Source organism: Lissotriton vulgaris, chromosome 3_1 (genome assembly GCF_964263255.1).
Source record: "Lissotriton vulgaris chromosome 3_1, aLisVul1.2, whole genome shotgun sequence".
NCBI classification, from domain to species: domain Eukaryota; kingdom Metazoa; phylum Chordata; class Amphibia; order Caudata; family Salamandridae; genus Lissotriton; species Lissotriton vulgaris.
This window is the reverse complement of record NC_141689.1, coordinates 363,495,129-363,523,057: the sequence shown is the minus strand read 5'-3', so window position 1 is coordinate 363,523,057 and position 27,929 is coordinate 363,495,129. Positions and strand designations below refer to the sequence as shown.

The following is a 27,929-nucleotide window of genomic DNA, read 5'->3' as shown; positions in this document are numbered from 1 at the left end:
TTTTTGGATGCCACTAAGGCGTTTGACTCAGTTGAGTGGGGTTACTTGGTGGATGTTTTGTGCAGAATGGGCTTTCCGCGGATTTTTATCTCCTGGGTCAAGTTGCTGTATACCGATCCGGTAGCCAGGGTGATTGTGAATGGTGTGCTGTCCTCCCCTTTTCCTATCACGAGGGGGACCCGTCAGGGCTGTCCTCTTTCTCCTCTCCTGTTTGCCATCGCAGTAGAGCCTCTTGCATGTAGGGTCCGCCAATTTCACCAGCGGAGTGCGTTTAATTGTTTCCAGCGTCAAATTGGGATATCTCTGTATGCGGATGACGTTACCCTTTATGTAAAAGATCCGCAATTGAACCTTAACGCGATACTGCGTGAGTTTATTGCCTTCGGCGGTATCTCTGGGGTGCATATCAACTGGCAGAAATCCCAGCTCTTTCCGCTCACTGCAGCAGTTCACCGCTTCCCACTTGACTACCCCCTGGAATGGTGTGATTCGGAGCTACGTTATCTTGGTATTATTGTGGCCTTGCATAAGGAGGAAACGATCAGGCTGAATTATGGTGTCGCTATAACTAAACTGGCGGATAGCATTACTAGATGGATATCGTTGCCTCTTTCCATGGCGGGTAGAGCGTCTCTGATAAAAATGGTTGTGTTACCCCGCTTCCTTTACTTGTTTCAAAACATTCCATACTACCCTGGGGCGTTTTTTTTCAAGTGTCTCCGTTCGGAGCTGATTCGATTGTTCTGGGGGGGCAAACAGGCACGAGTGGCGTGGTCTACGTTGACGCTGCCGTATGTCAATGGGGGCTTTGACATCCCAGAGTTTGAACTTTATTATGTTAGCGCCCAGGCGCACTATGCGTATCACTGGGTACACCCCACGCCGTTTATGCCTCAGGTAGCTGCAGAACAGTGGGTTGCTCATTCTCTTCCATTGGAGGGCATGTTGCTGGGGCGTGTTGAGGAAGTGGACACTCACCAGACGACGGTGACGTGTACGGTGGATGCCTGGAGGCGTGTTGCGAAGACGTTGGATCTTGCATTTCTTTACTCACCTGCACTGCCCTTGGTGCACCACCCTGACTTGTCCTTGTTGCGGGAGACGGGATTCCAACGAATGTGCAAGCGTCTTGCGATACTTACTTGGGGGGACCTTTTTTCGTGGGGGCACTTTTCGTACACTTGAGCAATTTTTTGGGGGTGGGGAATACTCCCCGCTGGAAATGTTCTATTATATCCGGTTGCGGCAAGGCCTGCGGTCACTGCTGCCTGAATACCCTAAGGAGCCGGGCGTGGCGTTACCACTCCATGTGCTGTTACTCTCGGATGGGCGGCATTTGGTGTCTAAATTGTACGGTGCCATCAGGAAACAAAGGGTGACATCGCCTAGTCGGGCGCAAGAGCAGTGGAATGTTGAGCTCGGAATAGCTATTTCTGATGACCAGTGGGCATACTGTTGTGGGGTGACTGCCAACATCACCTCTAGCTGCCGTTTAAAAATCATACACTATAAATTCATACACCGATTCTACTACACTCCAGCTAGAAAACTCAGGTTCCGTTTAGCGGAAGACGATAGATGTGCTCGATGTCATGCGGCGGGTGCCGACTTCCTGCATTTGGCGTGGGGATGTGGGCCCATCTCAGAGTACTGGGTGCAGGTTCATGACGCCCTTCGGGTCATGACTGAGGATGGGGTACTGTTCGAGCCTGTGGTCCTATTGCTAGGTTATACCAAGGAGGTGCCGGCGTCCTATCGCAGGTTTGTGGATGTGACACTACTGTTAGCGAAACGACAAGTTGCCTGTTGTTGGGGGCGGGGCAGGATACCGCGATTCGAGGACTGGCTGAAGGATGTTATCTATTGTCAAGACCAATTTAATGTATACGCAGAAATGATGCCTGTGCGCTGTAGGCCTAGGGACTTTTGGAGCCCGCTACAGGTGTACCTACTTACCAGGGCTGTACAAGATTCTGATTCGGACAGTGAGGATCGGGTTGGTGTGGGCTGATGTGGTCTCGCTTGATGGGATCACACCTCGGTCTACGACACTCCACATGACGCAGTGACGGGAGGGGTTCTGTGTATTGCTGCTTCTTACCGTGCATGGCTTACACTGTATAATCATTGTGTGGGGGGAGGGGCCGCATTGTCTGCTTTTCTGTGGAGATGCTTGAACTGCCTCGACTCAGGGACTGATGTCCTCTGGATACGCACCCACTCTCCTAGTGCTGCTCTTTCTGTAGAGATGCACGGTTGATACCCACGCTATTGATGTACTTCTATGTTTTGTACTGCTATGTTCCACCTCGTGCATTTGATGATGTTATGCTCTCACTCCAGCCCACATTATCTCCCGTTTGGACTTGGCACCTGAACTGCCCATGTATACTACGGCATTGCGTAGTTCTCTGACTCATAATATGCTTTGTATGTGCTGCACTGATGTCTTTTGCTTGTCTTCCAATAAATAAAGGTTTAAAAAAAAAAAACTTCCCTCTTCTTACGATTGGCGCAACCACCCTTACTGTCAGGTTTCCTGATCTTTTCTAAAATGCGCCATTGGAAATCTTGTGGTTTATGGTTCTTTTCCAAGAAGTGTTTAACCAAAGGAGCTGTGAGCTTGCCCGTTCTCACAGCAGATCTATGTTCTGTCAAGCGAACTTGGATGGATCTACAAGTCTCACCAACATAACCAAGGCCATAAGGGCATAGGATGAAATATACAATGTTGGCTGTCTTACAATCCTAATTTCACAAGCTCAGATGCAGCCTGCAGCTGTACGGGGCTCAGGAAGTTTCGTGTTCTGCTACTGGAGCAGCCAGGCTGGGCTGCGGTTCCTTTTCGGAAAACTGGAGCAAATGTTTGTGTGATAATTTGGAGCAAACCCAACACCCATGGCAATTAAACCCAGCTCCACTCACACGTAAGCGACATGTTCAGAATTAAAGGCAAACCACCAAGAAGGCCGTGTTTAGATAGGAAAAAAGGAGCACCTGTTCTCTCCCAGCACAAGGGGGACAGCACGGCTTCAAACTGAGAGCCCTGTGAGCTGCACGAGAAAGACTGGCAACAAATCACCTTTCAGAAACCATGAGCAACTACTGCGTAATTACACAGGCCTTTGCACCAGTCACATTGAAGAAAATGAACGTGATGATAGGTAGTGGTTTCAGTACAGAACTTAAAGCTTCAGTGTAGGCCATTTCAAAGGGCTGTAGAAAACAACTGATATTGTAACCCAATTTTACGGATATCCATGCATCGACCTCGTAAACATGAATATCTGAGCTGGTTTCATGCTCAATAATAAGTCGGCCTCGGTATGCTCGAAAGGAGACCTACCTACAAATCAAACCGGATTTTATCAGCTAGTACCTAACCGGTGGGATCTGTCTTGCCCTCACATTAAGATCTGTAATTGAGTAACAAAAAAGCGTGCTCTGCCAGGATGTATCGAACAGGAAAAGGGAAGAACCACCCTGAGTTACCAGGACTCTCTTCTCTGTCCTCGGATGTACATCTTATTTTACGAAGTTACTGTATTGTAAGTACCAGCTGGGCAGTTCCTTGCCCGAGTTTAAGACAATAACACAAAACTGTACTTACTGATATAGTCATTACAGCTGTCAACAATTTGGCATGGACATTCCTCACTCAGTGTGTGAATGTTCGTGTGTTTTTCAGGAGGTGCAATGTTTTTCTAAACCACAAACTAGTTCGCTTTAACCCGAGAAGATCACCTGAAGGGCACATCTTGTGAGGGTGTGGCTGCTTGCGCCACTAATGATCCCTGAAAAATACCCAGCTAGTTACCAGCTTATCATGGTAACGAGACAATACAAGCCGCTACTTCACCGAGCCTGAGGGGCCCTTTCAGGCTGCAGTAATCCCCTCAGAGGAGTACCTGGGTGAACTTTTGCTTGCCGTCAGCATGTAGCATGTATTATTAATGAAGCGCCTGCCAACCCGTTCCAATCAATGCGAACACAGCTCCAGTTTTAGTTTCTCCGGTAGTGAGACAAAAACAGTGTAGCCGCATTACACTCCAACAATGCACAGCTCTCCTGGCCAGGCACATTCTGGACGAAGTGGGCTATTGGTGCCGCTGCAACCAGAGCACACTGAATTGCCTCTCATTTGTTACCATCCATAATTGATGGGCAGATTGAAATATAGCTGCCGCTGTATCCCGGAGCGGGCCTTTGAAAGGATGAGGGAGGGCGGGAATCTGTAATGCTTGGTTTGCTCCTGCACTACATCCTTCCTTGCAGGTACGCAGCTCGTGGTGGAACCCATGGAAAGGAAGGCAGTGCAGAACCGAGGGAGGAGGGGCACATACAGGGGCATGGAGCAGAACTACAGACAAGTCTTGAAGGTACAGTCCCAATGAAGGGAGGGAAGACGTGGGGGTAGGAGAGCGGAAGGCCCTGGTGAAGAGGGAGCTAGAACGTTCAGTCTGTTTTTTACACTACACCACTCCTTGCATGGACACGTATTTGGGGTAGAGCCGGTAGGAGGGGGGAAGAGGGCACAGCTGGAGGAGTGAAGGGGGGAATGGCTCGGTGTAGTGGGGAGAGGCAGGGAGCAATATTGCTCAGTCTAATTTCCTCATCACTCTCTTCTCTGCCGGGACCATCTGTTTTGCATTATTGCGCATGTATATGGGCACGATAATTCAAAATAGATGGTGCATGTGCGGGTAACCGCAAGCAATCAGGCACACGTGCGAGTGTGTGGGGAGCTTATTGAAGCCCCCTTACTATAAGTCTCGCCAGAGCAGTGCATGTGCATTGTGCTAGGCTCGACCTAAAAAGGAATCCACTCCATAAAGCATGCATAAAGGACCATTAACAAGAAGTGGATGAACGGAGACCAGTTAGAGTCTATCCAGCCACAATGGAGCTTTCACGACTTATCCAGTACAGTCCCTCAGTCCCCTGCTTATGCCTGGGTCGCAGCACTCGCTTGGAGATCTTCAAGGGATTTCCCTCCCTTGGGAATCTCCCTTCCGGCCTAGTGCAGCGGTGATATTGCTCTGGGGCTAGCACCACTTTTAAAATTGCTTGTTGCTGCTCCGGAATCACTCTTATTCTCGGCCCTGCTTACAGAAGGTGGGGAAGGAGAAGACAGGACGGGAGCTGGATAGTAAAGGGCTGTGATGTGTGGGTATCGTCCGCCAGGTCTTGTTTACTAGCATTTCCTATTAGGATTCTTTTTCTACAGCTGTCTAACTAGAGGAGAAAGTAAAACATTTTTACATTTGTACTTCGACGTGAACTGGTTTCATTGTCAGGGTTTGCAGAAGGGTTGATTGCTAAAGTATTTTTGATTTCATAGACATTTGGGTGAGCAAATCATTTTCTGTGTATCTTAAACATGAGCAAATCACTATCAAAATAGTTATGAAAACATATAGGCACAGATGTGGGAATAACCTATGTGTGAAGTAAGTTACTCAGATTTTCCTTAACTGTTGAGCCTGTCATGTCTCAATGATCCATTAACTAGTTACCTAGAGCACAAAGGTCAATCCTGCATGAAAAACGTCTGCCATGCTTTAAGTTGTGTTCCATTTGTTATAGGGCGTAAATGGCACTCTATTTGAAGCACTTGACTGGTGGTTGGGTATTTTGGTGCATTGTAAGCAATGTGGGATGCGTTAGACAAAAATGTCTGAAATTCCTTCACTTGAGCACTTGAGTGAGCAATTTATGCAAATGTATCTTAAACATGCAAGTAATTAAAGTTTATATTATTATCAAAACCTGAAAATTAAGCACAGGTGTGAGAATAGCATATTTGTGAACTTCTTCAAAAGTTCCTTAACTGTTGTCTTCATCATGTCACTAAGAGGACTTAACCAGCTAGCAAAAGCAAAAGTAATATTCACATTAACAAAACATGAATTTATGCTATGTCCCTTTTCTATAGCATTTTAGCTGCGACAATTGTGGCATTATGATGCTCCATCTGAAGCACTTAATTGTGGCTGCGTATGTTTGAAAGGAGAGTGGTGTGGTATAATGTGACTGGTGTAGAGAGAGTTAGATTATTGTCTAAGAGTCCCTGACCAAGGTTCATTCCAAAGTGCTGAAGGTGCATCCCAAGGAAGTCCATAAACATCTCTATAACAGTTCTACAGGGTCAACACGGAAGTAGTGAAGGAGCAATCCAGGAAAATCCACAGACTACTCAGTAAAGAATCATTAGCGGTGTACCAGCAACACGCGTCACCATTCACTCGCAAAATATTTAAGTTCTTCCAATTCCAGAGCTTTTACTTATATTATGCATATGTAAAGAAAAAGGTCTAAGTTGTTTAAGCCTGATTTATTCAAATCTTAGTTAACTTACTCATGGATGTGAGAAGGTGTGAGGAGGTAGGAGAACAGGGCATGTAAACAAAAAAAGGAGTGTCACAGGAGTCGTCAGTGACATGTCATGCAAGTTTGTTTTGAAAACACTCACCAAATAGTAAACTTCATATTCTGCATAAAATGCCAAATGCCCTTGCTCCAGTATTAGTAACAGCTAATTTGCAGTTCACATTGTAAAGTGAAGTGCACAAAGGAATTAATACTTCAAAAGCCATGTGTAGGATAGGAATAGAGGATACATACTTAATGTTAATGTATGTTTTTTCCTAGCCCTTTTCCAATATGAGTAGCACAATAGAGAAGTTAATCCTGAGTAGGAGTAAATCTGCTGTTTATGTTTGAATACAGAAATATTTATGACTTCCTGATGCATGAGCTACACTTGCTTAATTTAGGTGACAAGTAAAATGCTTGTGAACTAGCATAAAGCCATAACTCATTATAATTATGCATGAATTAAGGATTGAAAAACTTCAGACTGATGTGTGTGGATTTGTTTTCTTTTAGTAACCGTATGCAGTAAACCATCAGTATCAGAAGCTGTGTCAATCTCGCCTTATAAGACAAATTACAAGATTGGTGAAAGCATCCAGTTGACATGTCCATCTGGTTTTATTCTAACTGGTCAAAGAACACACAGTTGCGGGAGTGACCTATCATGGTGGCCTCCAATCATCAGAGAGATTACCTGTCAGAAAGGTGAAACTTTAATGGCTCATGTTCAAATGAAAGCATAAATTATGCTAATTAAATGTTGTTGATGATGTGAGTACTTTGATGGTAAACACATCAAAGGTTGATAGCCAACAGTAGGCCAATTTCGGTCCCTACCAAGACAATTAAGAAATAAGTCCTGAAAAAACCCCACTTTGGATCACAAGGGGATTTATCTTGTTGTTAGACTGCCAGTCAGATTGGATGAGGAGTTTGTGGCATGCTTCATCACTGACGACCTCATCCCACCATGGTAAGTTGGTACTATCAGGGCAGGCTCAACCTCATTCAGAGGGAGTTGTTGTATAAAAACTAACTGGACAAGACAGATCCAGACAAATGAAACATATCTTAAGGTAACATGTTTCTTCCCACATAAATCCTCATCCAATCTGAATGGCACTGTAGAATCAAGATAGATCCCCTCGTGATGTCAAGCAGTTTATTTCAGGACTTATTTCTTAATTGTCTTGTATGGACCACAATTGGCCTGCAGATACTGTTGGCCATTGCATTTTAATGTGTTTTCCTTCATTATTGTGGTCGGTGTGCGATGGCGTACCTTCACCTCGCCCCATGTATTATGTTGTTCTTTGATGGTAGCAAACTTTTACTGAGCTGAGATGCGCATTTTGGGTTTAGCGTTCATTACCAAAATTGAAATGCAGCGCATACTGAGCATCTGCCTGTTTTTAGTTCATCATACCACTGACCTCGTACACAACAAAGAGAGTGAAAGCTAAAATAGCTGGCTAGGAGTCCTGCAATCCCAAAACAGGACTCCATTTAAGAGGAATATGGAGCCCTTCTTCAAAAGTTGCATATTCAGGGATCACAGTTCTCCCTGAGCAGAAATCCTTTTGATAGGCATACCACTGAAATTGGAAGATTCATTTCCAAGAATGTTTATTCCTGTTAGACTTGGCATCTTTGGTGTGTTTTCCCCTGACTTTTTGCCTCTACCTCCTGTATTTTTGATGCTGTGATGGATTTAGTTTTTGCTAGCTTAGATTCTTTGGGCACTTGGCCACAGCTGATCAATCAGGGCCAAAGTACAAGTGCTCCCTGTGTAAATTGTTGTTACAATTGATTCTCCCTGATTAGCATATTTGAATTACTGGTAAGTCTCTAGCAAAGTGCATTGAAGTGTGCCAGGGCCTGTAAGTCAAATGCTACTAGTGGGCCTACAGCACTGGTTGTGCCACTGAAGGACTTGGCCTTTTTGGTTAAAGTTCCCTAAACTTTTTGATTTCCCCCTAGACGTTTTTCCTGACCTAGAGATGCCAATTTAGATGCTTTGGGTACTTTGCCACTGCTGATCAGTGTCAAAGTACAGGAGTTCCCTATTTAAAGTGTAATGGTGATTGGTTGGCCATGATTGGTGTGTTGCCTTACTAGTAAAAGTCCCTAGTGATGTGTACTGTGTGTGCAAGGGCTAGTAAGGCAAGGGTGCTCAGGGAAGGGAACTCAGGCCTTCACTGTAGGGCCTGCACGCAGAGTGCTAAGTTAGTATGTAGTCCTGACAAGTGCAACCACTTGTCAGGCCTGACTTTCCCTTTTACATACACATGGGGTACCCCTGTGGTAGGTACCAGGTAACCCCTGGGCAGGGTTCAGTGTAGGTAAAAGGCAGAACATAAACTGTGTGTGCGTTATGTTCTGACAGGGAAAAACTCTCCATTTTGTTTTTCAATGCTGAAAGGTCATTCTGCCCATAGGACAGAATGGGGAGGCTTGGTGTTGTGTTTGTTAGCCTAGTTTCCTGTCAGTTTACAATAGAGAGGTGAAGTTTGGTATGTGTGGACTCACAGTGTTATAATGCATCTTTCTGTGAAGGTGGTTTTGTCACTGTGCGTTTATGAAATGGCCGAGTTTTGAGCTCTGAGCATTTCTGTGTGTCTCTGAAATGTGGATTGTCTGTCTGGAACTGAAAGGTGAGAGGAGCTAAGAGAGGTATTGACCCAGGAAGGGGTTGAGATGGCACCAGGCTGCCCAGCATTGGGAGAGTAGGGGGAGAAGAAACCCGGGAGGTGAAAAGGCCTGGGCTGGTGCTATAAACTAATTGACCCATCTCCTGCTGAGTGATTAAGGATCCAGACTCCCAGTATCAAAGGGAGAGACGTGACACTGGGATGGAGACACCTAGAACTGATTTAGGGAGGGATCAGGGACTCCTGAGCACATACAATGTTCAAAGACATTAAGGGGTATAACTATGAGAGCTGAATGCCAGAATGTTGGAATTAAACAGATATGGATTGAGACTGAAAAGTCTTGGACCCATTCTGTGGTCAAGAGGAATCTCTGCTAAAGAAGGAGCAACTGAAAAGACTGCTGTGGATAGACCAATCCTTGCTTCGTGCTCTGGGACTGGTCTGCACTTTGCTGTTCTAACTAAGTAAGATGATGTTGGGACTGTGCTGGGAGGGCTGGATCCCCCTTCTTGAAGAAGACTGTGCTTTGTACTGTGTCTTAAACCCCTAAGGGCCCGAGTTGAGCTGGCTCCCTGTTTTGGAAACACAGGAATATAAAAGTTTCCAGAGAAGACTCTCAGATACACCGTGGGTGTGTGTGCTCTGTCTAGCCTGAGAACTTCGCAAGTCGTGCCCTGTGATCTTGGGCACCTGGAGATTCAAGGGAAACTCAGACACGCTGGGTGCGTGTCATGGTGCAGCCCGGGTGTTGTTGAAGAGCGCCTGGGCATCCTGTGCACCAAATGAAGGAGCGAGATTCAGACACGCAGTGTGCATGTCATGGTGTAGCTAGGGCATTGGTGAGGAGTGACTACACAATGGGAGTAAAAGTTCCTCTGAAAAAAAATTACAGTGATGTAAACCAAACTGTGGTTTACAAAGGAGAGAGATGATAAAGAGATGTGTTTGCTCAATGGTCAGTCCCTAAGTCGGTTGGTATCTAGAAGCGTGGTGAAGGCATTTCTCCTTTGGTATCTAGTGCCCTCAGACACCCTTGTGAGTGTCATGTATCATCATAGGGCGTTGCTCAACGTGTGGGTGGCGATGCAGTCCTTCACGGGCCCCACAAGAGGGGTCTTTAGCGGAGTTCTTTTATAGGAGACGCGGCAGTTGTGAGTGGTTGTGAGGGCCTTCGAAAAAGTGTGAGTGAGGAAGGTAAAATGACCAATCAGTACCCGGAATATGCTTTTATTCAGGGGTCTGGGTGGTCAATTAAAAGGAGTGTGGATCCTGGGTACTTCCCTGTAGGAACAAAGATAGGGGCGGTTGTGTGACTAGCCACTGCTCTCAGGATAGGTGCTCTAGTGAATAAAGAAGGTCAACATGTTTCGCACCTCTGATGGTCCCTAAAAGAGCCAATGGCAATTCTTCAAGACCTAATATCAATATATAAATTTGAAAACTAACAGGTACCGGGCCTAAAGCCCTTGGACCTGTGGTACCTTGTTCATAAAGCAGTTTAGAGTCTTAGCGCTGGCAGGTACTCTCAGTTGTGGTACCTATCCCCAACCTGTTGAGACAAAAGGGTGACAAAAGAAGCAAACTGACATTTAAAACAAACATGTTTTTTTTTTAAAAGAACAGATATTCGTATTCTGAATGTGTTCTATATCTCATCCCATATCTCCTTGGTGATGAACTTAATCAACTCTGCATATCAAATTCATGCAGTATTTCTGATGTGAATGCTTTCTTGGTGGTCTATTGGTGGTTGCTACATAGTGTCCTAATTTTATGTGTGCAGTCATACTGGACAGAATCTGCACACACGTTATCTGCCAGGGGGGCGAAAAAAGAAGAAACAACCTTTGGTAATTACCCCCTATGGTGGACCATGTTGGCTGGTTAGTGAAATCGCTGCCAAAGCCCATCCACCGCATGGGCCATGCGTTCGTGTAGAGCTGTGAACCAATGCCATCCCAAACAGGTTCCCAAAAATTGATCAAGTGCAGATCACAATACCACTAAGCCCATGTGCTCTCTCTCAGCCGTATTCCGACAGTGTCAAACACACAAACGTGACGGAAGGCAGGGTAATAGGAGCCTACCCCAAATTGTGGAGAAAGGGGCTCCGTCGACATCCGCTCGGTTAGAGATGCAGTACTGGATAAATAAACAAGGGTAAATGTCAGAGTGCTGGCTGTCACTCAAAGTAGCGACTCCTTATTCTATGCCGGTGGGCATGTAGGAAATAAAGGGAGGGGGTGGTACTTACAAGTATCTGCCTCTCTGGTGGTGCGTGACCTATCCTTCCGTTGCGGTCTGTCAGAATGGAAGAGGGCACTCGCTTCCGACCACCTTTATCTGGTCCAATGGGGAACTACTACCTGAAACACCTGGGTGGATCTCCAGCGTCATAACATTGCGCGTTGGTCTAGAGCTACCGTTGATGACGTCAGAGCCCCGTGAAATGCGTCGGCCATCTTAGATGGGGTTAAGGTGCATAGAAAACACCTAAAAAAGTGGCGGCCATCTTAGAATGGGTTACAGTGCATACACAACTCCTATAACTGATGGGAGAAAATAATCCCACACGAAGTACCAGTAAAGGAAAGGGAACTTGTGGCTTCATGTAAATAGTGTGTCTCAGGGGTCAGACAAGTGTCTGTGGGGGCACCAAAATAGGGGGCCCTAATACAATATAAATATAACCTGTTGTAGGAAACGTTGGAATGGTGCGGGCGATTTCACTAACCAGCCAACCTGGTCCACCATAGGGGGTAATTACCAAAGGTTGTTTCTTCTTTTTTCGCCCCCCTGGCAGATAACGTGTGTGCAGATTCTGTCCAGTATGACTGCACACATAAAATTAAGACACTATGTAGCAACCACCAATATACCACCAATAGACACATTGAGCACTTCTCCAAAAAAGCACTCACATCAGAAATACCGCATGAATTTGGTATGCAGAGTTGATTAAGTTCATCACCAAGGAGATATGGGATGAGATATAGAACACATTCAGAGTACGAATATCTGTTCTTTTTTTTAAAAACATGTTTATTTTAAATGTCAGTTTGCTTCTTTTGTCACCCTTTTGTCTCAACAGGTTGGGGATAGGTACCACAACTGAGAGTACCTGCCAGTGCTCTGACGCTTAACACCTTTATGAACAAGGTACCACAGGTCCATGGGCTTTAGGCTCGGTACCTGTTAGTTTTCACATTTTTTTAGGTAATGATATTTGGTCCTGACGAAGCGCCATTGGATCCTTTAGGGACCCTCAGAGGCACGAAACATGTTGACCTTGTTTATTCACTAGAGCACCTATCCTGAGAGCAGCGGCTAGTCCCACAACCGCCCCTATATTTGTTCAAACAGGGAAGTACCCAGGATCCACACTCCTTTTAATTGACCACCCAGACCCCTGAATAAAAGCATATTCCGGGTACTGAAGGCCCTCACACCCACTCACAACTGCGGCGTCTCCTATGAAAGAGCTCCGCTAAAGAGCCTTCTTGTGGGGCCTGTTAGGGACTGCAGCACCACCCACACGAGCAGCAACGCCCTATGATGATACATGACACTCGTAAGGGTGTCTGAGGGCCCCCTGATACCAAAGGAGAAATGCCTTCACCACATTTCTAGATACCAACCGACTTAGGGTCTGACCATTGAGAAAACACAACTCTTTATCATCTCTCTCCTTTGTAAACCACAGTTTGGTTCACATCACTAAAAATGTTTTCAGAGAAACTTTTACCCCCGTTGTGTAGTCACGTTCATCTGTGGGAGCATGGGTACTGGACCTCGCTTTTTCTTATTTTAGCTTCCTGTCCCCCCTCTTTTAAGTGTGAACATTGGTGAGGAGTGCCTGGACATCATGTGCACCAATGGAGGAAATGAGTCTTGGACATGCTCAGTGCGTGTTCTGGTGCAGCCTGGGTGTTGGTGAAGAGTGCCTGGGCCTCGTGTGCACCAAAGGAAGGAGCGAAACTAGGATGCCCAGTGTGCGTGTTGTGGTGCAGCCAGGGCATTGGTGAGGAGCGCCTGGACATTGTGTGCACCAACTGAAGACGTGAGTCTCGGACATGCTGGGTGCGTGTCGTGGTGCAGCCTGGGTGTTGGTGAAGAGCTCCTGGGCCTCGTGTGCACCAAAGGAAGGAGCAAGACTAGGATGCACCATGTGCTGGCATGGTGCAGCCAGGGCATTGGTGAGGAGCACCTGGACATCGTGCGCAACAATGGAGGACGTGAGTCTCGGACGCCCTGGGTGCGTGTCGTGGTGCAGCCCAGGTGTTGGTGAAGAGCGCCGTGCGTGGTAGGTACCAGAAGAAGAAGTGAGTCTCCAACGTGCAAGAGCGCGTGTCATGGTGCAGCCAGGACAGGGCGTTGGTTAGGAGCGCCTGGCCATCGTGTGCACCAACGGAGGAAGTGAGTCTTGGACGCCCTGGGTGTGTGTTGTGGTGCAGCCCGGGTGCTGGTGAAGAGAGGCGGGGCCTCCTAAGCACCAAAAGAAAAAGTGAGTCTCCGACGTGCAAGAGTGTGTGTCGTGGTGCAACCAGGGCATTAGGGAAGAGCGCCTGGACATCATGTGCACCGGGGGAAGAGGTGAGACTCAAATATGCAAGAGTGCCTGTCCTGGTGCAGCCAGGGTGTTGGTGAAGAGCGCCTGGACATTGTGTGCACAAACGGAGAAGAGGAGAGGCTCAAACGCGCATGGTGCGTGTTGTGGTGCAAACGGAGCATTGGTGAAGAGTGCCGGATCGTCGTGAGCACCAAAGAAGAGGCGAGTCTCGAACGCATGGTGTGCCCAATTCACAGAACTAACTTAAGACAAAATCCAAAACGTACTACCATTTTGGTATTCACCGAAGGCACTTACTCATTTTGGTATTCACAGAAGGCGCTTACTCATTTTGGTATTCACAGAAGCCACTTACTCATTGATGAGTAAGTGCCTTCTGTGAGTACCGAAATGAGCAAGTTACTCAAAATTAGTAAGTTACTCATTTTGGTATTCACAGAAGGCACTTACTCATCAATGAGTAAGTAAGTGCCTTCTGTGAGTACCGAAATGAGCAAGTTACTCAAAATTAGTAAGTTACTCATTTTGGTATTCATAGAAGGCACTTACTCATCAATGAGTAAGTAAGTGCCTTCTGTGAATACCAAAATAAGTAAGTGCCTTCTGTTAATACCAAAATAAATAAGTGCCATCTGTAAATACCAAAATGGTAGTATGTTTAGGATTTTGTCTTAAGTTAGTTATGTGCATCAGGCCCATAGTGCTTGTCGCAGTGCAACCTGAAGGTGCTGGTGGGGATTGCCGGGTTCAGGTGTGCCTCCGAATTGAAGTAAAGTCTCCACATTGTTGAGGGCGGGTCTAGGTGTGGACTGAGACTGCCGGAGTGAGGGCCAAGTCATTGGGGCCCTCGAAGTCGATCAGCAGCGGCCCGGACCGGCAGCCACAGAAGAACTGAGCTGCCGGCCCGAGTCTGCCGCAACCCGTGTTCTGGATCAAGGCCCAAGTCGCTGACGTCGGGGAGGAGAGTGGGATTGCGCCCCCCCAGGCAACATGGATCAACACCTGGGCTGGTGTGCGGGCCGGGAGGGACACTCTCTCGGCCTCCCACTTCAGTCAGCTGCACGAGCCGTTGCTTCAGCCCAGATCCTGGCCCTTGCTGACCCAAGATGGGGCAGTACTGGGGCCGGAGTGGGAAGCAGTAATTTTTGAGTCATCATTTGATCCATAACGAGGGCACTGTTAACGGAGCACATATAACTGTCGTATTACACTTTGCATTATTTGCTGCTAACGAACTATCGAACTGTCATATGACACTTGACCTCATTTGTGCCTGACGAATTATATGCGAGTTGCGCTACGCACTACGTTATTTCTCCCTTGCACATTACCTGATTGTAACGTGGCACATTGGATTATTTCTTCAGTGCACAGTATCTGAGTATATCTTGCACAGTGTATTATTTCTCTATTGCACCATACAGGCTTGTAGCGTGACGCATTGCTTTGTATAGGGCATGCTTGTGGTGATTCGCATTGCATTTTTCCTTAAATTGCAAGTACATGACTGTGACGCTACGTATGGCATTGTTTCTCTGTTGCACAGTATAAGAGAATATCATTACGCAGTGCAGTATTGTTTCCTTTTGCAACATGTGTGATTCTAGCAACAGGACTTGCCTGACCTTTTGGGAAACCGTTAGAAGTGAGCTTAACTGTTGGTTAGAAGCTGTGGCTGGGATTAGAACCTACTGGCCCATCGGAAACAATACTACCCATTCTTGAATATGTGACGTTAAAACGCAAACAAATATAGCGCATGCTTTTACAATGCAACTTTTATAACGCAATTACCAGTACATCGGAAGTTTTTACAACAATACCATTACAACTCAAAAGTAGTATACTTAATTGAAAGATCCATAACAACGCATACTGCAATAACACACACTTTTACAAGGCATAATATATATTTTTTTGTATAATAAACTCCTGCAGCGGGATCCTGGGAGAACAGGGGTTTTGGGTTGGGAGGTGTAATAAAATGTAAATATTAAGAATTAATACACAATATATTAAATTAATACTCAAGTATTAAAATTGAATACTCAAATATTAAAAGTATTACTCACGCAAATATTACTTATTTCATTGATTAAACTTTTATCTATTTATTGAACTAAATAATTAAACACATAAAAATGTATAATGCATTATACAATACAATTACACTAAATCCCCCCAAAAATACCAGGACTACAAAATTAATACTCGGGTACTTTTCCATACATTTTTTTTATAATTATAAAAAAAAATTCAAAAATGCATAATACACATATAAATTAAACATAAAACTAAAATTAATATAAACTGTTTTTTTACGACTTTTTAGGATAACATGCATTTAACTACTAATTAAATACAATTATTATTTTAACAAAAAATAGCACAAACATGAAAAATATATTTAATAATATAAATAAAACGAGTAAAAATAAATCGTAATTTTACACATAACAAATGCAGTATAATACACAACTGATACCAACAACAACGAAAAAAGTGCTGTTTCAAAAATAGGGAAAAACAAGTCCTACAACTCTTCCAATGAAATTACTTTGCCCCGGAAATAGCCAAAACGGATGTTAAAACAAAGTAAAATAAAAAGTTACGAAAACTAACAAAACAATATATTTTTTAATATTGTCACACACCACTAAAAACACAAATAAATATTAAACGCAAAACATATTTACCAGAGAATGCACGTGGGATTACACTTGCTAGAAGATACTCGTAAAAAAAAAACAACTAAAACTCGAAGTAGGTACAAACTATATAAATATATAGCTACTTAACAATTTTTCAAAACGCAAATAATCTAAAGTCAAATATGTTATTCATTTTTCAGCTTGTTTCACAACTTCACAACTTCCAAACATCTTTACTGAATAGACTTTAAAAAAAAATTTATAACAAAAGTAAGTCACCACATCTTTTTTTTCTTCCATTTAAAACAAGATGTAAAATATGTGCTTTATAGTAAATAATGCTAAAAATAACTACACTACAAACAAAAAACATAGGGGCAGATTTATGAGGCCGTTGCGCCTCTTTGCGCCGCAATTGCGTCACTTTATTTGACGCAACTGCGGCGCAAACAATGCGCCCTATTTACAACGTGACGCATCTAGGAGATGCGTCACGTTGTAAAGCACTGCGCCATAAGGAGGCGTTCCTGCGCAGGGGGGGCGTTCCTGCGCAGGAACGCCTCCTGAAAGTGGCTGAGTGAAATCTATGGGATTTCACTCAGTCACTTTCAGGGCGATGCTGCGTCAAAACCCTGCCTCTGCTTGAAGCAGGCGGAGGTCTTGATGCAGCATTAGTAGAATGGGGCACCCCCCGAGCCTTGCTGGAGCTGCGTCGCGCTTGCGACGCAACTCCAGCAATGCGCCACATTTCCGGCACAGATGCGTCACGCATCTGTGCCGTTTTTGCACCATGGTGCGCCGCATTATAAATGCGGCGCTCCATGGGTGGCGTAGCTGCGGCGCACTGTGGCGCACGTTAACTGGCGCATCCCTCGGGATGCGCCAGTTAACATAAATCTGCCCCTTAATACTTCACTTTAAAAAAAATATTCTAAGTTAAACTAATATTGCCGCTTAAATAATTTTTACACTTGATTTAAATAAACTGCAGGTAATAATATATTAAAATTACTAGTCTTACTCCAAATGGCTTTTGCCTCATGGAAAATACTGTATAGCATTTAATTTAAAATAAATTATTCTACTCCAAAATATGCTTCTCTAAAATGAAATGCTAGATAATGTTTAAGTTAAAATGACTATTCCAATTCCAAAAGGTGCTCCATTGTAAAAATATGCAGTATAGTAGTATGTTAAAATTACTATTCCTACTCAAAATGGTGTTTGCCTCAGAAAAAATGCTGGATAGTATTTAAGTTAAAATAACTATTCCAACTCCAAAAGACTAAGAGAAAGTGCTGGACAGTGTGTAGGTTACAATAACTATTCAAACTCAGAAATATGCTTACCTAATAGAAAATGCTGGATAGTGCTTAGATTAAAATTACTATTCCAACTCCAAAAGGTGCTTGATTGTAAAAATATGTAGGATAGTAGTATGTTAAAATTACTCTTCCTACTCCAAAGGATTTTTGCCTCAGAGAAAATGCTGGATAGTGCTTAGGTTGAAATACCTATTCCAACTCCAAAACACACTTGCCTAAGAGAAAGTGCTGGATAGTGTGTATGTTAAAAACACTATTCCAACTCCAGAAAATGCTTGGCTAATAGAAAGTGCTGGATAGTGCCTAGTTTAAAATTACTATTCCAACTCCAAAAGGTGCTTGATTATAAAATTATGCAGGATAGTATTATGTTAAAAATGTTATTCCTACTCCAAAGGGTGTTTGCTCAGAGAAAATGCTGGATAATGTTTAGGTTAAAATAACTATTCCAACTCCAAAACACACTTGCCTAAGAGAAAGTGCTGGACAGCGTGTAGGTTAAAATAACTATTCCAACTTCAAAAGATGCTTGCCTAATAGACAGTGCTGGATAGTGCTTAGATTAAATTTACTATTCCAGCTCCAAAAGGTGCTTTATTGTAAAAATATGCAAGATAGAAGTATGTTAAAATTACAATTCCAACTCCAAAAAATGCTTGGATAATAGAAAGAGCTGGATAGTGCTTAGATTAAAATTACTATACCAACTCCAAAAGGTGCTTGATTATAAAACTATGCAGGATAGTAGTATGTTAAAAATGTTATTCCTACTCCAAAGGGTGTTTGCTCAGAGAAAATGCTGGATAGTGTTTAGGTTAAAATAACTATTCCAACTCCAAAACACACTTGCCTAAGAGAAAGTGCTGGACAGCGTGTAGGTTAAAATAACTATTCCAACTCCAAAAGATGCTTGCCTAATAGAAAGTGCTGGATAGTGCTTAGATTAAATTTACTATTCCAGCTCCAAAAGGTGCTTTATTGTAAAAATATGCAAGATAGTAGTATGTTAAAATTACTATTCCAACTCCAAAAAATGCTTGGATAATAGAAAGAGCTGGATAGTGCTTAGATTAAAATTACTATTCCAACTCCAAAAGGTGCTTGATTATAAAACTATGCAGGATAGTAGTATGTTAAAAATGTTATTCCTACTCCAAAGGGTGTTTGCTCAGAGAAAATGCTGGATAGTGTTTAGGTTAAAATAACCATTCCAACTCCAAAACACACTTGCCTAAGAAAAAGTGCTTGACAGTGTGTAGGTTAAAATAACTATTCCAACTCCAAAAGATTCTTGCCTAATAGAAAGTGCTGGATAGTTCTTAGATTAAATTTACTATTCCAGCTCCAAAAGGTGCTTGATTGTAAAAATATGCAAGATAGTAGTATGTTAAAATTACTATTCCTACGCCAAAGAGTGTTTACCTCAGAAATAATGCTGGACAGTGTTTAGGTTAAAATAACTATTCCAACTCCAAAAGATGCTTGCCTAATAGAAAGTGCTGGATAGTGTGTAGGTTAAAATAACTACTCCAACTCCAAAAAATGCTTGCCTAATAGAAAGTGCTGGATAGTACTTAGGTTAAAATAAATATACCAACTCCAAAAGATGTTAGTGGCCAGATGTAGGTAACTTCAATTTACCGATTCTAAAATACCGATTTTTACCGATTCGGTATTCCAGAATCGGTAAGTGAGATGTAGGGGAAAAATCGGTATTATTTACCAAATCGTTAAAATTCGGTATCGGACATTCGGAATTTACCGAATCGGTATTTTCCGAATCAGTATTTCCCATTCATTCCTATGGGCCAAAAGGCCCACAGGAATGAATGGGAAATACCGATTCGGAAAATACCGATTCGGTAAATACCGAATCGGTAAATACCAAATCGGAAAGCAAGCAAAAGTGAAACTTATGAAAACAGCCAATCAGGTGCTACCACTCTCCCCCTCCCTACCAGGAAGTGGCTACCCAGGCAGCTGAGACTAAGTAGAAGGGGCCCGATTCACAGAATGAATTTAAGACTCAATCCTAAACGTACTACTGTTTTGGTATTCACAGATTGCACTTACTACTTTTGGTATTCACAGAATGAACTTACTACTTTTGGCATTCACAGAATGCACTTACTGCTTTTGGTATTCACAGAATGAACTTACTCATTTCGGTATTCACAGAGGTTAGGACTACTAACTTTAGGACTCCTAAATGCCTACTGTGAATACCGAAAGTCTTAAAATTAGGATTTTTCTCAATTTAGTAGTAGTAAAGTTAGGACTTTACTACTACTAAATGGAGAAAAATCCTGATTTTAAGACGTTAGGTATTCACAGAAGGCATTTAGGAGTCCTGAAGTTAGGAGAATGAATTTAAGACTCAATCCTAAACGTACTACTGTTTTGGTATTCACAGATTGCACTTACTACTTTTGGTATTCACAGAATGAACTTACTACTTTTGGCATTCACAGAATGCACTTACTACTTTTGGTATTCACAGAATTAACTTACTCATTTCGGTATTCACAGAAGTTAGGACTACTAACTTTAGGACTCCTAAATGCCTACTGTGAATACCGAGAGTTTTAAAATTTGGATTTTTCTCAATTTAGTAGTAGTAAAGTTAGGACTTTCAGTATTCACAGAAGGCATTTAGGAGTCCGAACTTTACTACTACTAAATGGAGAAAAATCCTGATTTTAAGACTTTAGGTATTCACAGAAGGCATTTAGGAGTCCTGAAGTTAGGAGTCCTAACTTTACTACTACTAAATTGAGAAAAATCCTAATTTTAAGACTTTCGGTATTCACAGAAGGCATTTAGGAGTCCTAAAGTTAGTAGTCTTAACTTCAGTGAATACCGAAATGAGTAAGTTCATTCTGTGAATACCAAAAGCAGTAAGTGCATTCTGTGAATGCCAAAAGTAGTAAGTTCATTCTGTGAATACCAAAAGTAGTAAATGCAATCTGTGAATACCAAAATAGTAGTAAGTTTAGGATTGAGTCTTAAATTCATTCTGTGAATCGGGCCCAAGGTTCTGGAGAGGCAGTCAGAGCAGAGCAGAGACACAGAGCAGCAGGGAGAGTTTTGTTGAAACCTCATCCAAAGAAAAATGGCAAGCAGCAGTGAGAGTCAGAAGGCTGAAAGAAAGAGGAAAATAAAGTTCAGCAGCATGGAGCTGCAGGTACAGGTGGAGGAGGTAGTGAGAGTGCACAACAAACTTTTTGGCAGGCACTCCCTCATTGTTCCTCAGTCTGCCAAACGAAAAATCCGGCTGGCAATTGCAGAAAAAGGTAATGCAGTGGGAGTCACACCCAGGAATATTGAGGATCTAAAAAAAAGATTTTATGACATCAGGAGCCTCACCAAGAAGAAGATGTCTGAAATACACAAGCAGGCTGGTGTCACCGGTGGAGGCAGGAACCCAGCCCCCCCCCCCCCGACTGACCTGGAGGAGTTGGTGGCCTCAGCCATTGAGGCAGACAGCGTCTTAGGACTTGGAGATGTTGACAGCTCAGCCAGAGCAACAAAAAAAGGTAAGACGCATGTGCAGCATCACACCCCATGCCAACCTGCTTCCCTTTACCCTTTGTGGACAAGCCAACCCCAGTCCAGTACTGCCAGCACTATACAGGAGCAATGCATTATGGGAAATGTAGTCAGCTAATGTAAGACCATTTGTAACTGTGCAGACATCAGCAAGTCACTGAAAGTAATGCAGATAAATGAAAGTGAAATGTGTAAAGTATTTATTGTAGTGACTGTGACACAGTAGCACACAGTTGATATACGCTTATTTATACCTAGGTGCAAAATCAGCCAGTCGACCCACAGAAACAGAAGGGACTGCACCAGCGAGGGAGGAGAGTGAGGAAGCAGGGCCAAGCCAAGTACAAGCCTCACAGGAGGAAGGTGACACGACTGGCATCTCCCAAGAAGATGAGACAGTACAGACCCCAGAGTTGCTGCACTCCCCACAGCTCTCACAATCCCCTCCCCTGGTTTTCTCACCAGAAACCTCCCCATCACTGTTCCTGTCCACTCCTGCAACCCCACCAGGCAGGAGGCGTGTCGTGGCCCCACTACCAGTAATGGAGGCAGCAGAGGGTGAGGGTGAGGCTCAAATCAATGTAGATGGAAGTTCTGCAGCACTGCAGTCCACAAATGAGCAAGTCACCGTGCGCAGAACGCAACGCACACCCAGCAGTGCAGGTGGACGTGGAGATGGCACTGTGTTCCGTGGGCTGGAGGGGAGCATGGTGCACATACAACGGATGCAGGGCAAATCCATCCTCGCCTGCCATCGCCAATTCCGAGTCCTGACTGAGAAAATAGGAGACATGGGGAAGGGCATGAGTGACATTGTTGAGTCAAATAGGGAGGTTGCAAAAACATTGCAGCTGGGATGCAGCAGATGAGCAACTCCATTACACAGCTCTGCTCCCAACTAGACAGTCTGTCCCACACAAGGCGCAGGGAGGCCCGTGTCCACAATACGGCCATCAATCTTCTGGCCACTGCCACATCCCTGCTTTGCCATAGGGGCATAAATATGCAGGAGGCCTTGACCCAGAACACGGCTGAGGTCACCAGGGGCATGGCCAGAATCACAAGTGCACTAGAGGCTATGCTTATTTCACACACTGCACAGAATCCTGCCCTGGATGTGGCAGAGGCTGAAGACAGTAGTAGCCGGAGCAGCATGGCAAGCGCTTTTCTGGAGCCACGGAGGAGAATCAGGCGCCCAGCTGAGGCTGCAGGGCATGCTGAACACAGCGAGCAACATCCTAGTGGCTCAGGGAAGCGCGGGCGCAAGTGACTTTACCGGTCATGGGTGAAGTAACACGGGACATACAGTCCCCACGTACATAATGTTTATTTTATTGCACTTCCGTGCTTGTACGTTGTGGCAACATTAAATTACGTTGTTCCCATACACAACCTGTCTGTGTCTCATTACTTAGAAATAGTTGAGTGTAATCTCATCACGTCTGTATCTGCCATCACTTGGTGTTGACACTCCAGCAGGTTGTGTTTCAGGCACAGCAATGTCGTCGTCATGATCCTCATAGTCTGACAACTCCACCTCAGTACCCTTCTTCACAGCAAGGTTGTGCAACATAGCACAGGCAGCAATGATCTTACAGCAGGTGATGGGGGTATACTGCCTTGCACCTCAACTCTTGTGCAAGCACCTGAACCTGATTTTTCAGATACCAAACGTACGCTCCACTACATTTCTTGTGCTCTTGTGGGCCCGGTTATATCTCCTTTGGCTGGGTGTTGAGGGGTTGAGGTAGGGGGTGAGTATGAAGGAGCGGAGGGCATATGCACTGTCTCCTAAAAGGAAATGGGAATACATTACTCGCATGCATACATGTACTTCTTACTGCAATAGGCGTTATGGGGGTTGCACACTATGTCTTACCTAGGAGGTATCCTTCACCAAATTCCCCTGCAGTCAGCCGTGCATAGATGCCGCTGTTTTGAAATATATAGGAGTCGTAGGTACTCCCAGGGAATTTTGCCACAAGGTCAGTGATGGCACACTTTGCATTGCAAATCACCTGCACATTGATGGTGTGCGTTGACTTCCTATTCCTGTATATATATTCAGTGGCAGCAGGGGGACAAATGGGAATGTGCGTGCCATCAATGCAGCCAATTATATTGGGGAATCGTGCCATCTGGTAAAAGTCTGATTTTGTTTGGACCAGTTCAGCATGGGTTGCAGGAAAAGATATGTAATGGTCCTTCCTCTGTAACATGGCATCAAGGAATTTGTGGAAAAACCTTGACAGGCTGCTCTGGGTCACCCCACCTACCGCAGCAACCACACTCTGGTAGCTACCAGACGCAAGCAGGTGTAGGCTAAACAGCACCTGCACGAGGGGTGGAATAGCATGTGCCCTTGGGGTAGTGTGCTTCAACAGTGGTTGGAGGTCCCTGATGAGGTTCAAGATGGTGTCTGAGTCCAACCTGTACCTCTGGAGAATCTCTGCCTCTGTGAGCATGAACAGGGTGATCCTCTGTCTGTAGACCTGCTCCTCTCTCTGCCATTCCCTCTCTCCTTCCTCCTGTAGCTGTAGCCGTCTTGCAATGACATAAAATGCCGCCATTGTGCAAGAAGAATTGCATTTTGGGTCCATTTTTATGGGTTGCACCTGGTTACCACCTGATTCCAATCCATGGTAAATATCGACTCTTAAATACCGAATTTGAAGCAAATTCGGTATTTCAGTGCTTACCTACATCTCATTATTCAATTTTACCACTTCTTATTTACCGATTCGGTATTTTACCGATTCGGTAAATTTACCAAATCAGTAAATATACCGATTCGGTAAATTTTCTGATTCGGTATTTTACTGAGTCGGTAACTTTACCGATTCTGTATATTTTCCTAATCGGTATTTTACCGATTCGGTAACTTTACTGATTCAGTAAATTTACAGAATCGGACAATTTTCGGACTCCTACATCCCAAATGCCCATAGGAATGAATGGGAAATACCGATTCGGAAAATACCGATTCGGTAAATACCAAATCGGAAAGCAAGCAAAAGTGAAACTTATGAAAACAGCCAATCAGGTGCTACCACTCTCCCCCTCCCTACCAGGAAGTGGCTACCCAGGCAGCTGAGACTAATTAGAAGGGGCCCGATTCACAGAATGAATTTAAGACTCAATCCTAAACGTACCACTGTTTTGGTATTCACAGATTGCACTTACTACTTTTGGTATTCACAGAATGAACTTACTACTTTTGGCATTCACAGAATGCACTTACTACTTTTGGTATTCACAGAATAAACTTACTCATTTCGGTATTCACAGAAGTTAGGACTACTAACTTTAGGACTCCTAAATGCCTACTGTGAATACCGAAAGTCTTAAAATGAGGATTTTTCTCAATTTAGTAGTAGTAAAGTTAGGACTTTCGGTATTCACAGAAGGCATTTAGGAGTCCTAACTTTACTACTACTAAATGGAGAAAAATCCTGATTTTAAGACTTTAGGTATTCACAGAAGGCATTTAGGAGTCCTGAAGTTAGGAGTCCTAACTTTACTACTACTAAATTGAGAAAAATCCTAATTTTAAGACTTTCGGTATTCACAGAAGGCATTTAGGAGTCCTAAAGTTAGTAGTCCTAACTTCTGTGAATACCGAAATGAGTAAGTTCATTCTGTGAATACCAAAAGTAGTAAGTGCATTCTGTGAATGCCAAAAGTAGTAAGTTCATTCTGTGAATACCAAAAGTAGTAAGTGCAATCTGTGAATACCAAAATAGTAGTAAGTATAGGATTGAGTCTTAAATTCATTTTGTGAATCGGGCCCAAGGTTCTGGAGAGGCAGTCAGAGCAGAGCAGAGACACAGAGCAGCAGGGAGAGTTTTGTTGAAACTTCATCAAAAGAAAAATGGCAAGCAGCAGTGAGAGTCAGAAGGCTGAAAGAAAGAGGAAAATAAAGTTCAGCAGCATGGAGCTGCAGGTACTGGTGGAGGAGGTAGTGAGAGTGCACAACAAACTTTTTGGCAGGCACTCCCTCACTGTTCCTCAGTCTGCCAAACGAAAAATCCGGCTGGCAATTGCACAAAAAGTTAATGCAGTAGGAGTCACACCCAGGAATATTGAGGATCTAAAAAAAAGATTTTATGACATCAGGAGCCTCACCAAGAAGAAGATGTCTGAAATACACAAGCAGGCTGGTGTCACCGGTGGAGGCAGGAACCCAGCCCCCCCCCCGACTGACCTGGAGGAGTTGGTGGCCTCAGCCATTGAGGCAGACAGCGTCTTAGGACTTGGAGATGTTGACAGCTCAGCCAGAGCAACAAAAAAAGGTAAGACGCATGTGCAGCATCACACCCCATGCCAACCTGCTTCCCTTTACCCTTTGTGGACAAGCCAACCCCAGTCCAGTACTGCTAGCACTATACAGGAGCAATGCATTATGGGAAATGTAGTCAGCTAATGTAAGACCATTTGTAACTGTGCAGACATCAGCAAGTCACTGAAAGTAATGCAGATAAATGAAAGTGAAATGTGTAAAGTATTTATTGTAGTGACTGTGACACAGTAGCACACAGTTGATATACGCTTATTTATACCTAGGTGCAAAATCAGCCAGTCGACCCACAGAAACAGAAGGGACTGCACCAGCGAGGGAGGAGAGTGAGGAAGCAGGGCCAAGCCAAGTACAAGCCTCACAGGAGGAAGGTGACACGACTGGCATCTCCCAAGAAGATGAGACAGTACAGACCCCAGAGTTGCTGCACTCCCCACAGCTCTCACAATCCCCTCCCCTGGTTTTCTCACCAGAAACCTCCCCATCACTGTTCCTGTCCACTCCTGCAACCCCACCAGGCAGGAGGCGTGTCGTGGCCCCACTACCAGTAATGGAGGCAGCAGAGGGTGAGGGTGAGGCTCAAATCAATGTAGATGGAAGTTCTGCAGCACTGCAGTCCACAAATGAGCAAGTCACCGTGCGCAGAACGCAACGCACACCCAGCAGTGCAGGTGGACGTGGAGATGGCACTGTGTTCCGTGGGCTGGAGGGGAGCATGGTGCACATACAACGGATGCAGGGCAAATCCATCCTCGCCTGCCATCGCCAATTCCGAGTCCTGACTGAGAAAATAGGAGACATGGGGAAGGGCATGAGTGACATTGTTGAGTCAAATAGGGAGGTTGCAAAAACATTGCAGCTGGGATGCAGCAGATGAGCAACTCCATTACACAGCTCTGCTCCCAACTAGACAGTCTGTCCCACACAAGGCGCAGGGAGGCCCGTGTCCACAATACGGCCATCAATCTTCTGGCCACTGCCACATCCCTGCTTTGCCATAGGGGCATAAATATGCAGGAGGCCTTGACCCAGAACACGGCTGAGGTCACCAGGGGCATGGCCAGAATCACAAGTGCACTAGAGGCTATGCTTATTTCACACACTGCACAGAATCCTGCCCTGGATGTGGCAGAGGCTGAAGACAGTAGTAGCCGGAGCAGCATGGCAAGCGCTTTTCTGGAGCCACGGAGGAGAATCAGGCGCCCAGCTGAGGCTGCAGGGCATGCTGAACACAGCGAGCAACATCCTAGTGGCTCAGGGAAGCGCGGGCGCAAGTGACTTTACCGGTCATGGGTGAAGTAACACGGGACATACAGTCCCCACGTACATAATGTTTATTTTATTGCACTTCCGTGCTTGTACGTTGTGGCAACATTAAATTACGTTGTTCCCATACACAACCTGTCTGTGTCTCATTACTTAGAAATAGTTGAGTGTAATCTCATCACGTCTGTATCTGCCATCACTTGGTGTTGACACTCCAGCAGGTTGTGTTTCAGGCACAGCAATGTCGTCGTCATGATCCTCATAGTCTGACAACTCCACCTCAGTACCCTTCTTCACAGCAAGGTTGTGCAACATAGCACAGGCAGCAATGATCTTACAGCAGGTGATGGGGGTATACTGCCTTGCACCTCAACTCTTGTGCAAGCACCTGAACCTGATTTTTCAGATACCAAACGTACGCTCCACTACATTTCTTGTGCTCTTGTGGGCCCGGTTATATCTCCTTTGGCTGGGTGTTGAGGGGTTGAGGTAGGGGGTGAGTATGAAGGAGCGGAGGGCATATGCACTGTCTCCTAAAAGGAAATGGGAATACATTACTCGCATGCATACATGTACTTCTTACTGCAATAGGCGTTATGGGGGTTGCACACTATGTCTTACCTAGGAGGTATCCTTCACCAAATTCCCCTGCAGTCAGCCGTGCATAGATGCCGCTGTTTTGAAATATATAGGAGTCGTAGGTACTCCCAGGGAATTTTGCCACAAGGTCAGTGATGGCACACTTTGCATTGCAAATCACCTGCACATTGATGGTGTGCGTTGACTTCCTATTCCTGTATATATATTCAGTGGCAGCAGGGGGACAAATGGGAATGTGCGTGCCATCAATGCAGCCAATTATATTGGGGAATCGTGCCATCTGGTAAAAGTCTGATTTTGTTTGGACCAGTTCAGCATGGGTTGCAGGAAAAGATATGTAATGGTCCTTCCTCTGTAACATGGCATCAAGGAATTTGTGGAAAAACCTTGACAGGCTGCTCTGGGTCACCCCACCTACCGCAGCAACCACACTCTGGTAGCTACCAGACGCAAGCAGGTGTAGGCTAAACAGCACCTGCACGAGGGGTGGAATAGCATGTGCCCTTGGGGTAGTGTGCTTCAACAGTGGTTGGAGGTCCCTGATGAGGTTCAAGATGGTGTCTGAGTCCAACCTGTACCTCTGGAGAATCTCTGCCTCTGTGAGCATGAACAGGGTGATCCTCTGTCTGTAGACCTGCTCCT

General features: G+C 44.6%; 1 protein-coding gene across 1 annotated transcript in view; it reads left to right on the top strand.

Annotated features, from left to right (window-relative positions):
- LOC147726460 (complement component C6-like) overlaps positions 1-27,929 on the top strand; it is a 1,142,533-nt gene that overhangs the window by 1,006,435 nt on the left and 108,169 nt on the right. The window contains exon 15 of the mRNA XM_086960582.1: positions 6,889-7,080. Within this exon, the coding sequence (XP_086816708.1) occupies positions 6,889-7,080 (192 nt within the window). The remainder of the gene's footprint in view (positions 1-6,888; positions 7,081-27,929) is intronic.